Raw genomic sequence first — 12,543 nt, forward strand, 5'->3', positions numbered from 1 at the left:
TAGTCGGTCTTTCGAATAATCGCGAACTCGTTCGGGCGCGTCGCGATTTTCTATTAGCTCGCGTGTTTGATATTTCATTCCCTATTTTTATGGGAACTTGAAAATATCTTAGCGTTGCGACAGTAGAGTTTCAGTATACCGAACCGAAATCCCTTTTGTAAGACACGAAATATAATAAAGTGTCAGTAGAGTCATTTTAACTTAATTCGCTTCAAGGTAGATTGGAGTACCTTTGATACTGTTAGCGCCAGCAGGCTGCGCCACTAGGGCGCATGTCGGGTCTCGATGCGTAGCCACCTCCACGTGGTGGGACCTGGTAATTGGTATCGTCTTCCAAAGAATAATTTTTGGAAAACGATACCAAGCTAAGAGCTACGCACAAAGTTTAAGATATTTCCTATCTCTTGTAAATTTTCAATGTTCTCTTTGGAATTTGAAAATAGAGAGTGGACAATATCTGTTTAAATGATATTTAAATGAAGAGGAATTAAGCTAACAAGGAGAGTGCAAGTCCTTCGAGTCACCGATTTAATTGAAACTTTGTAAATTTGTAGATTTCGTCATGCAGTTCAAGAATATATACCATTATACCCACCACTACTCAATAGTTTTTAAAATATTTACGATTAAAGTTTTATTACTTCTATAACTACAGATTTATTTTCTAAGGTTTTTATATAGTGTTGTGGTCTAATGGCGGAACCCGAAAATTCTTATGTCGAAGATCCGGGGTGTCGATTCTCGTCTGTCGATGATTTTTTTTTCTTCAATCTGATTTTTATTTTGTATTAACTTTTCGCCTCTGAAAACATTGTAAATAAGTAATTGTAAATCAAATTTCTTAATAAAAAAAATTTATTTTTTACGATTTCTTATGCTGGTATATATTTATTATAAAATAATAAGAATACAATGTAAGGAAAACAATTTTCTATAGCAATCATATTTACTACAGAAGGAATACAAAAATATAAATAATCATTACATACAGGAAATACCTGACAAATCTGCAAAATTTCAACTAAATCGGTGACCTGAAGGACTTGGACTGCCTTGTAAGCTTGTTGCTATATAAATTAATGGCGGAAAATTATCCATAATTACCGTCATCGGTAATTTGCGATAGTTTCAAAGAAATTGTGGATAATTTACCGATAGTTTTCGATAAAATTTATTTAAATTTATAAAAGTTTAGGAAGGTCAATAAAATCAAATATGATTAATTTTTAAATATCCATTTATTCTTGTTTAGGAATTAAAAAAATATTTTTGGTATTTTGTTTCAACTGAATTCATTTCTTTCCAATTAAGGATTTTGCTATCGTGTTTATAAAAAGAAAATATTAGGTTGTGCCATGGCTGTTTGAAGTGACTCGGTATATTTATACTTATTCAGTAAAAGAAAACATTTATTAACAAAGGAAGTAAAATAAAAACAATTAATAACTTTAATTAAGTGTGAGGAACTTCAACAAACAATTCTTTGGTTCTTCTTTCTTCTCACTCACCACTCGCACGATTCACCCCCCAACATACGTGGCGTCTTCGATCTCTTGCATTGAACTAGTTCTGTCTCTCACCACACGCAATACCAACACTGTCTCGGGTTTCCGCAACGAAGCACGATTACCACTTCAACAATGGCAACCGTCAAAGTATATATAGATATATATATTGGTGATGTAATATATTTCCTTAGAATTAAATGCTTTTATCACAAAATTATCTATTTTATTCAAAAAAAGAAAGACATGATTATATTGAAGATTGAAGTTGATATTGAAAATAGCATAGAACACAGATTTTTTCGGCTATTAAAAACTATCGATAGTACAGATTGACTATCGATATTAATTAAAGAGAAACCATAGATAATTTACCAATACAAATGTGGAAAACAAATGAAACTCTTGAAAGTGTATCCATATAGTTTATTTTAAAAATTCGACTATTACTTTCGTATTTTTTAAATAAAGCAAAGAAAAAAAAGAATTTTTAGGATGGCTATTTCCTTACAATGTAAAGTTGTTTATGGTTTAAAAACTGATGTAATTTCAAATGCACATTATATTACGGATGCAGAAATTTTATACCCTGTCGGAACTGTAATAGCAGTTCATAATATTCCGCAATGTCGGCAAAGATTGATACGTTTATCTGACAAACAACAAATAAATATAATTTCAGTTACACACGATAAGTAAGCTTTTGTATAGCTGGTTTGTATATAGTTTGTATCCTATAATACAAAGGTACACACTATTTTTTCAATTTTTTTCATATAGGAAATATGTTGCAACATGTGAAGTTGGTGAAAAACCTACTATATCTATTTATGATCTTCACACATTAAAACGAAAGAAACTTCTTGGAATACCATATGATGCTCCTGATGTAACAAAGTTTACTTGTATAGGATTTACTTTTGATAATAAGTATCTAGCAGCAGTTACAGGAGAACCTGATCAAACAATGCTTTTTTATAATTGGGAAAAAGGAAAAGTAGAATCCAGTTTAAAAGTAGGCACTCCACAGAATCCGTTGGCTATTGTAGAAGTATTAGTTTGTAATCCATCTGATGTAGGAATACTTGCACTTGGAGGGCTACACACATTTAAATTTTTAACTCTTTCTGATACTGTATGGAGACCATATGGATTTTCTAAAGCAGATAATATACTTACATGTTCTATGACTTGGTTGAGTTCAGATAGACTATTGCTTGGAACTAAAGATGGTAGAATACTTTACTTAGAGAATGGTGATTTGAAAAACATTTATAAAATGACTGATACAGTACAGATGAATCTTAAAATTCGTGAAGAATATGTCATACAAGCTAGTAGTTCATTAACAGCCATGGATTCAAAGCAAGAAATTCCATGGGAAAACAATGTTCGCTGTTTAATTTCATTTCAAAGAGGATTTGCATATGCATTTGGTTCAAGAACAATTATAGTTTTTGAGAAAGATGGTCCACATAAATATGTAAAAAGAAATATTTATATAGTTCCAACTCAAGCAACTAAACAAGAAAATAAAGATTTATATCAAATCAATAATATAAATCCTAACTTAAGTTCAGACCGTTTGATAATTACGACTGGTTGGCCCCAATTATTTTATGCAAGATTATGGGGGCCAGATCTAAATGTAGATCCAGAACCGCAAGAATTAAAAATTGTAGGTCAAACATTGCATTTTGGTCCCATAATTGATCTTTCTATGTGTGCATGGAAATCAATTTTCATGACTTGTGGAGAACTTGATCATAGTGTAAGATTATGGGATTTTGAAACAGAGAGTTTAATTTTACATAAACAATATACAGAAGATATTTGTGGAATTGCTTTGCATCCTACAGGTCTTTTTTGCTTGATAGGTTTCAGCGATAAATTACGTTTTATGAGTATATTAATAGACGATTTATTGCCTATGGAGGAATTTTCTATAAGATGTTGTAAGACTGTAAAATTTAGTCACGGTGGTCATTTATTTGCTGCCGTTAACGGGAATATTGTACAAGTTTATTCCACTATTGATTTTACTAATCGATTTGTCTTAAGAGGGCATACTAAGAGAATAAAGACTTTATTATGGTCGACAACAGATACAAAACTATTTACATTAGGTGGAGAAAGTGTGATTTATCAGTGGGATATGAGTACTGGTTGTCGTACAGACCAAAAAATTTTCAGAAATACCATCACTGTACATGATATTGCTCATTCTTTCGATGAACGATCTATATATATTATTGATAATGCTAATTCTATACACGAGATAAAAGATGATGGGGTAATATCTAATTTAATTTGTCGATAATATTAACATAAAAAGCAAAATAATATAGTATTTTAATATATAGGTACAATTTAATTGGATAAAAAATGCAAATATGTATTGCATGGCATTAGCAAAAGGAGTTCTATTTTTAGTTTGTTCTGGTGGCATTATTTTATCATTACTATGTCCAGTTCAAGAACCAATTGAATATACAAGTTTCCGTATTCATTCTGTTGATATTACAAAGGTAGAGAGTTATATACAGTAAAAACTATAAACATGTAGTACCACATCTGTTATATATATCCTTTTTTTTTATAGATTGCTCTTTCATATAATGAACAATACTTAATATCTACTGGTATAGATGGTAGTTTGTGTATTTGGAAACTAATCCATTCTGAAGGAACAGGAAAGATTGGACAAGAAATTACATATACAAATGAAGTATTAATTAATAAAAATGACCTGCAAGAGAAAATACAGATGATTATAGACTTAAATGTTAGAATGAGAGAGTTGGAAACTGAACATGCATATAAAATGCGTCAGGTAGAAGTAGTACATAATGATAAAGTACGGGACATACATCAAGTATATTGTGAAGCTATTGAAGAATTGAGGGACAAGATAAGTAAACAACAAGAAGATTACAAGAACGCGCTGAACACAATAAATGTAGAAATACTTAAAATGAAGGAAAAACACGAAGAAACGGTAAAACAGATAGAAACGAATTATGATGCTAAACTTATTACAGAATATGATAGATATTTAGCGCTTGAAAGTATAATGAATACCATGCGACAAAATTATGAAAAACGTTTGGAAGAAATGGAGAAGCATGGAACTGAAGAATTACAAAAAGCAACAAATAAATACGAGGCTATTCTTCATGTGAAGAAATTACAATTGGAAGACACTCAGGATGAAATGCTGCAGCAGGTACGAGTACATGAACAAATAGTAACACAAGTAGAAGATGATGTTGATAAAGAAATATTGGACCTAAGAACAAATTATGAAACATTACTATACAAAGAAAAAGAATTAAATATACGATTAAAAGGAGAAGCTGGAATGATGCGTAATAGATATATGGCGAGTTTGAAAGATGTTGAAGAATTGAAAAGGCAAGTGCAGCGAGTTCAGAGTGAATATATATATTTCCAAAAAACTATCCAAGAATTAGAAAAAGATAAGGAAGATCTGAGGAAGGAAATAAATGAAAGAGATATTACTATTCAGGATAGAGAACGTCAAATATACGAATTAAAGCGTTCGAATCAAGAATTGGAGAAGTTTAAATTCGTTTTAAATTACAAGATTACGGAATTGAAAAATCAAATAGAACCGCGAGACCACGAAATTAAAGAGCTTAAAGAAAAAATTCGAGATATGGAAACGGAACTTGTAAATCTGCATAAAACCACTGTCAGTTTAGAATTGCAGTTACATGAATTGAGGGAAAAGTTAGGAGCCGCGAGACGTGAACTTCAATATGAATTACATAGAAATAAAAGATGCCAACAACTTTTAAAAAGAATACGAGTAGATTTGCTTGATGCCTCAGGACTTGTGCAAGATCCACAGGCATTAAAGAGTGCTATAACGAAATTATACCAGAAATATAGTTCAAGCGATGAATTCCTTCGTAGTCGTAAAGCAGATTTAGACGTGCAATGTGAGTTTATGAAACAGAGAGATCATTTAGAGAGAACAATAGCTTCCCTTAGGAAACAAGTTTTCCAAAATAAAGGTAGCAATGGTAAAGATGTAGATAAAACGGTGGAGGAAAATATTATTTTGATCACAGAATTAAATGCTTTAAGAGAAGAATTGAAAGATGCAAGAAAACATATACTACACATGGAAGGTTTATTAGGGTTAGCAACAAAAGATATAAAACCGTCAGAGGCGAGAAAGAAATTGGAGCAAGCATGCTATGGACATGAGCATCTACGAATCGAATATAGATCTCAAATGCAAGAGTGTCACAATATAATAATTGCTTTAAACGATGATATGTATAAATTAATAAGTAAGCTGCCTTGTGAAGAACCAGAAACTAAAATAACTTTTTAGATATGTTTATTACGTGTATGTTATACTATTAAATTATTAAATTTATTATTATTATTGCATCTATGTGCAAAATATTTTTTTAATTAATAATGTGAAAAAATGTTTGAAGAATGTAATACACACTATCGTATGAAGTTCCATTGTACATTATTTATTTAAACAACAAAGATATCAATAACAAAATAGGACTGAGAAATCATAATAATAATTATTAAAACGGTATTTCAAAATTAGAATTAATGTATTACCTAAAGGATAAATGGAATAATAGCTTTCCTATTCTTTGGATATTGAGGAAATTCTTTTTTATATGCTTTATGTTTTCCTAATGCCCAGATAATCATTTGATATGCACCAGCAAGGGTAAACAGACCAGCTGGAAAAATATAATTTCATATATTTTGTTATGTGTAATATTTTCTTTTTTTCCTATTATAGTAAAATAAAAAATATTACCTGGAAGACATGATGTCATAATAGTAAAACCAATCCAACTGCCAATTTCATAAGTATAATTTGGGCATGACACAAGACCAAACAATGCCGTAAAGGGATTATCGGTGGGCATTGGTATTTTTCTTACAGTACTGCCTGCTGGTCTTAAATTTCTTAGAGCTAAGTGGATACTTAGGTTTCCCAATTCACAAAGTGTAAATGTCGCTAGTCCAATAAGAAATTGAAGTTGGCTTGGACTTGTATAAAGAGGATGATTTACATGGTATGCTACATACAACGCAAATAGCCAATAGTACGAACAATTTTTAAAAATATTACGTAGTGGCATTGTTGCATGACTAAACCTGTGTACAAACAATGTTTCTAGAAGCCTCTTTGCATAATGTATACTCCAACAAATAGCTGCCACACTGAAATCATATATGAATTTTATACTGTGGCATTCAATCTCTGTATGATTCTTGACTGAGACTTTTATTTATAAACTGTATCTATAAAACCTTTTATCTCAGTATTTTGATAACACAACATTTAATTTTACTAAAGGTCAAATGGCATCCTAGTACTACTAGATAAGTTATCTATAATTTGTATCAATTGATCTCTTTTCAATGGGTTATTTGACCTCTAAGAATGGTAACAGTATAGTAAGCAAAATTCTTAGGATTAAGTTTTCAGGCATATTATATGAACTTACTGAACTGTGTTATCAATTGTTACTGCAACACCATGTGGTATCCATCGACGTTGATACATCCATAGATATAGTACTAATGGACCAGCATATTCCACTAAGAATACAGTTTTCCAACTAATTTGAGGTCCTAGGTCTTTGAGGTATAATTTTCCACCAGTAGAAATTGATAAACTTTTCAAGGTATCTGAATCAGACAAACTTTTCCCTTTTGCATCTAGTTTTAAGCTTTGTCTATGAACATGTGGTGCCTTTTTTAACTTAAATAATTCTTCTTTAATTTCCAATATAGTTGTAGTAGATTTCACCTGAACATATAAGGTAAAATTAGGTAAAAAAATAAAGTAATATTATATCAAAAGCATTTAATTAGAAATTAAAAGTAACATATACTATTATACATTATGTATTAATGAAAATTAATTGTGCGATGTATGAACAGAATAAGTAATTACTGGTAAGTTTTGAAGAATATGTTATCTTATATAAATAAGTCAAAAATATTTTTATTTCGACTTTTTCATTACTTACAGACAGATCTGCTACGAATTTTGATGTCCTTCCGGTCAATATTTGAATCTAAAAAATTAAAAAAATGTGCATTATACATTTCACTTATGAAAATAATTAGATAATAATTTCAATGTGTTTTACATAAATAAGTACCTCCATTTCAACTAATAGGTTGTCGATATATTATTACTTAACTAAAAGAGCTGAGCGGCGAATATACTCTCCTAATGTTATTCCACTGCGTCGGGGATCAAACTGAACGGTATACTGCGGCGCTGTGATCGTTCCATTGTTCAAAGTTCAACTTTTTTCCGATGACCAATGAATTTTTATCATATTTTTTCAAATGACATTCATAGAATTGATGTAAAAGTCATTGTGTGCGAAAAGAGTAAATTTCCATTTAACACGTTTTTTATTTTCCTTGAAAATTTCACGGTATCTAATTTAAATAATATAAAATATACATATATAAATTTATGATATTTTTTCGTATAATACTTTCTCGTATTGATCGCCTTTGATGGTAATAAATATAAAGTAAATGGAAAAATATTAAATGTGAATTTAATATACACATAGATATAATTGTAAATAGTCATCTGTATTGATTTTCTAACCGTATGTAACGTATACTAATAACAGCACTAATAAAATACTAACGTTTACAGAAGATATCAGTATTAACATAAGAATAAAACTGCTGTTTCATCTAATACATAAATATTTATAAGTACATTTAAAATGACGCAAGTATATTTGAAATAACCACAGGAAGGAAAACAAGCTCAAGAACTGTATATTTATTAATTTGCACAATTTTACCAATGACATAATTATAAAAGGTTTATAAATGTCGTTGATAGATATCGCTACTATAAATTTCTATAAAATAGATTTCTGCATGAACATCGAAGTTTAAATAACTCTGTCGATAATATTCTTTAAAAACTCTACGTTAACAAAAAAAAAAAAAAAAAAAATGAAGTGCATAAAATTTTCAAAATTTGTTGTAGTTATGAAGATCAAGATAAAGAGAAAAAATTTTATATAGAAATTTTTATTACGTTCATGAATGTGTTTATTTCCCATCACGATATTGCTGTTTAAAAGAAAAAAATGATCTCGTCACATTATTTAAATAAATCTAATGCTATTGAGAATATTAAATATTCTTTTGGTATAGTTTTACATTATTAGTGATAAGTATATACATGATTTAAAAGAAATCATATTTTTTTAATATGTAATTTATATAAAATTCTTGTCAGTAGATTTTTATTTATCAATTAAGTTGTAATATAAGTTTATTAATAATATTTGTATTATGAAACTAGATGCGCAACTATACGTTTTATGTAGCTTATAAATTCTTAGGAATATAGAAAAGGAAGTACATATATTTATAAATAACACTGGCAATTACATGTGAGTACATATACAAATAAAAGGGAATATCGTTAAGTGAAATTTATCGTTGTAGAATAGATTACCTCGTATTTAATTAGGTAAAATTCTTAAATGATATGTTCGTTAAACGAACACTGAGCGAAAAGTATTTTAATATATAAAAGTATACAAATTATTTTTTTAGATTACACCTGTAGCTTTTCGGTATTGACCAAAGTGTTCTAGGTATTGCTGTATCGTGTCCAACGGTTGGTAAATATCGTTCATACGGTTCTGCAAACAAAACGAGAAATTTACACCAACACATATTTCACTTTCGTCTATTTTCCTTTTTTAAATTCCGATTTATTCTTCACATTGAAAATAATATTTGTTATTAATACCTGTAAATATTGCGGGGCCTGATTGGACACGGTGGAACCGAGGAATCCTTGTAAAAATTCACGCATCAATTCCCATGCACTTCCCGGAACAACACAGGGTCTGTATTCCACCTGTAAAAAGGAAAAGAAGAAGGAAACAAAAGAGAAACAACAATTTTGTATTTGAAAGGAATAAAAGAGTTCTCGGAACAAGAGGTTTTCTTCCTTACCGATCGAAACTTTCTTTTAAAATTATTTTATAATCGAAATGATTGTTGAGAGGAGTGAATTATTTATAATAATTATAAATAATAATATTTTAATTTAATATTATTAATATTTTAACAATAACATTTAATAATAATATTTCAATTATTCATTTCTCGCTATATAATTTAAACACTCTATAATGTAAATAAATTTTAAAAGTGTAATTAACACCATTAGCTGTGTATGACGCACATGTATTAGCATATATGCTGATGTTTATGAAATTAACAAGTCGCATATAAAAAAAAATTAATTACGACAATTTATCGATTCGCTTTTTTTGTTAAAGTAATTCTATCTTATTATATCGAGAATGAATTTTTCCACTAACACTACTTTTAACATTACTGACACGTGTCTATACGTACATTTATTAATATTATACTTTATTAATATTAACTTCTATTAATACAAATTTTACATAATAATACAACAAATTTTATTAATACAAATATATACCGTGGGTAAAAAGAATATTGTCACTTCATATTACGAGAAAACTCACCTAAACAGATTCCGGTTTGAATTTTTTAATTTCTGCAAAAACCTACGAGTACGAATATCATAACAGACTGTACATGCACCAATTTTTTTCTTTTCACTTTTTTCACTTTTTTTAAATAGAAAAAAATAACTTTAATTTTCACTGTTCTATAATGGTATTGTAAAAAAAAAAAGAAAAAAAGAATTCCGAAAAAGGATTATAATAAGAGGACGAAAAAATCCTGCAACTTCGGGGGTCTATTTGGTTTTTCAAAAAAGATTTCTCGTCCATAAAAAATATTTCTCCATCCAAAATTCATTTTACTCCGCATGTACACGAACTTTCGTTGAAATTAAAACTTCCCTGGATGAATTTCCTCGCGATACAGTATGCTAATACCTTCCTCGCTAACTGTACGTATACAAAGCAACGGAGGACGCGACTAATGCACTCGAAAGTTAAGATCGTTCTTCATCACAAGATATCACTGGTTGGAAGAAAGCGCAAGCGCTCGAGGGAACGTCTTCCGGTTTGCCGCGCACGTCAACCATCGATACCATTTTCTCGTTCCACGAACTTGTTTAGCAAGTAATTCACTGATCGAAAGCGCCCCGCGACGTGTTACGATTAACAGGCTAATTTAATTTGACTCGGAGCAAGCGTGTTTCGAGAGCGCGACGAATACAGCGGCGGACATTGGCGGGAAAAAATGGGGGGAAAAAGGGGGACGTTCCACGAACTTGTTTAGCAAGTAATTCACTGATCGAAAGCGCCCCGCGACGTGTTACGATTAACAGGCTAATTTAATTTGACTCGGAGCAAGCGTGTTTCGAGAGCGCGACGAATACAGCGGCGGACATTGGCGGGAAAAAATGGGGGAAAAATGGGGGAAAACGGGGGAAAGAGGGGTAACAGGAAGCATGGTCGACGTCGTGAGAACCAGAGGTGGCCGAGGTTTGGGAAATATCGAATCGAGACGAGAATCTTTTTCAGGATCGAGACGAGATCTAGAAAGCATATTTCCGATCGAGAATATCGATCCAGAAACTCGAAATTTTCTAAAATCTCGAGATTATCGAGAATCTAGCTAAGTTTCAAGAATTTTGACAAATTTTGAAAATCTCGATCATTTTGAAGAATTTAGGGAATGTTATTTACGAATGGAGTGGAGGGGGAAATTAGAAAGAGCTTGAAATTTTAGAATTCTGCAAGTGTGAATTCTGTTTTGGAATTTTCTTTAAACATTGAAGATTTCTCAATAGCTTTGGAATTTTTACCCCATTCTCGAAATTCTTCAAAATGGTCGAAATTTTCGATATTTTTGATCAGGAATGTACACTCGAGATCTCGAAAGTTGCCAATCGTATAAACGTTGGGGAATATTACGTTATCCAGGCGAGAGATAATGGGAGAAAAGATGTGGCCATTACGAGGTAGCAGGCTAACAAATTGAAACAACGTGCCGCCGGTTTGAATGGCGGGTTGCGGCCGCAAGAAGAATCGATCGAGCCCCGTCCAGTTCTTTTCGCTGCTCGTTTCTCTTTTCTGCGCGTTCGCTGATCAAGATCGTGCAGTCAATGGCATGAAAGGACAGAGCAGATATCGTCCTCGACGAGATCGATAACGCGAAAATCCAACGAATTCTTCCAAGCTATCGATCAGAGCTCGCCGATTCTCCCTGCGATTGCCGTCTCGATTCTGTTCACTCGTATCTCAACTCCTTAATCGCGTATGACGAGTTAACTCGTCGTCGTAAAAATACTTGCCAGGGCTTAAAGTGAAATCTCTATGAAATCTTTATCGTTTAATAATCGCGTGGAATGCAATTTCTATCATTTCGCAATTACCGTGCACGCGACGAGTTAACTCGTCGTCGTAAAAATATCTTTCAGCGCTTAAAATGAAATCTCTATGAGATTTCTATCGTTTAATGATCGCGTGGAATGGAATTTCTATCGTTTCGCAATTACCGTGCACGCGACGAGTTAACTCGTCGTCGCAAAAATATCTTTCAGCGCTTAAAGTGAAATCTCTATGAAATCTCTATCGTTTAATAATAACGTGGAACGCAATTTCTATCGTTTCGCATTTACCGTGCACGCGACGAGTTAACTCGTCGTCGCGAAAATGCATTTTAACAGTTACAATGAAACCTCTATCGTTTAATAATCGCGTGGAATGCAATTTCTATCGTTTCGAAATTACCGTGCACGCGACATAACAGCAAAACACGTTGCTCTGTGTATAATAATCGTGGAGTCTAGCAACATGACGGAAATGGTGACAAATGACGAGTTGAAAATGACGCGTTTAAAACGGACCTGCAAAATGTGGAATTTACACAATAATTATTGAAATTCCCATTTTTAGCATCTTCACGACGTATGTACACGCTGATACGATAATTGGATAAGTCACCGATTTTATGTCCACGCCATTTTATCGTTGCGTCTCACGAAACGTCCTCTTGGCTCTCTTTGTCT

At 31.6% G+C, this 12,543-nt stretch overlaps 2 protein-coding genes across 3 annotated transcripts in view; one reads left to right on the forward strand and one right to left on the reverse strand.

The window, feature by feature from the left end:
* The first annotated feature begins 2,000 nt into the window (after positions 1-2,000).
* Positions 2,001-5,871, forward strand: tous (testes of unusual size). Its single transcript, XM_017903249.1, has 4 exons — positions 2,001-2,200; positions 2,286-3,808; positions 3,873-4,033; positions 4,108-5,871. Exons 1-4 carry the CDS (start codon positions 2,001-2,003, stop codon positions 5,869-5,871), a joined length of 3,648 nt encoding a protein of 1,215 aa, XP_017758738.1.
* Positions 5,872-6,001: 130 nt separating this feature from the next.
* LOC108549766 (trans-2,3-enoyl-CoA reductase Sc2) overlaps positions 6,002-12,543 on the reverse strand; it is a 170,799-nt gene continuing 164,257 nt past the window's right edge. The window contains exons 4-8 of one of the 2 annotated variants that reach the window (XM_017903277.1): positions 9,328-9,438; positions 9,134-9,217; positions 7,025-7,329; positions 6,328-6,737; positions 6,002-6,247 (exon numbers count right to left, since the gene is read on the reverse strand). In XM_017903277.1, coding sequence (XP_017758766.1) covers positions 6,120-6,247; positions 6,328-6,737; positions 7,025-7,329; positions 9,134-9,217; positions 9,328-9,438 — 1,038 coding nt within the window. In that variant the 3' untranslated portion in view covers positions 6,002-6,119. Of the gene's footprint in view, positions 6,248-6,327; positions 6,738-7,024; positions 7,330-7,552; positions 7,601-7,687; positions 7,824-9,133; positions 9,218-9,327; positions 9,439-12,543 lie in introns of those variants that run through there. The other variant, XM_017903276.1, reaches the window with a different exon arrangement.

The sequence above is a fragment of the Eufriesea mexicana genome, unplaced genomic scaffold (assembly GCF_001483705.2).
Source record: "Eufriesea mexicana isolate 0111107269 unplaced genomic scaffold, ASM148370v2 scaffold2208, whole genome shotgun sequence".
In the NCBI taxonomy this organism is placed as follows: Eukaryota; Metazoa; Arthropoda; class Insecta; order Hymenoptera; family Apidae; genus Eufriesea; species Eufriesea mexicana.

Excerpts from the sequence above, each read along its gene's own strand:
- tous (XM_017903249.1), top strand. The coding sequence starts at position 2,001 with ATGGCTATTTCCTTACAATGTAAAGTTGTTTATGGTTTAAAAACTGAT. Across the intron at positions 2,201-2,285 it reads ATTTCAGTTACACACGATAA|GAAATATGTTGCAACATGTG; the intron begins GTAAGCTTTTGT and ends TTTTTCATATAG. Across the intron at positions 4,034-4,107 it reads ATTCTGTTGATATTACAAAG|ATTGCTCTTTCATATAATGA; the intron begins GTAGAGAGTTAT and ends TTTTTTTTATAG.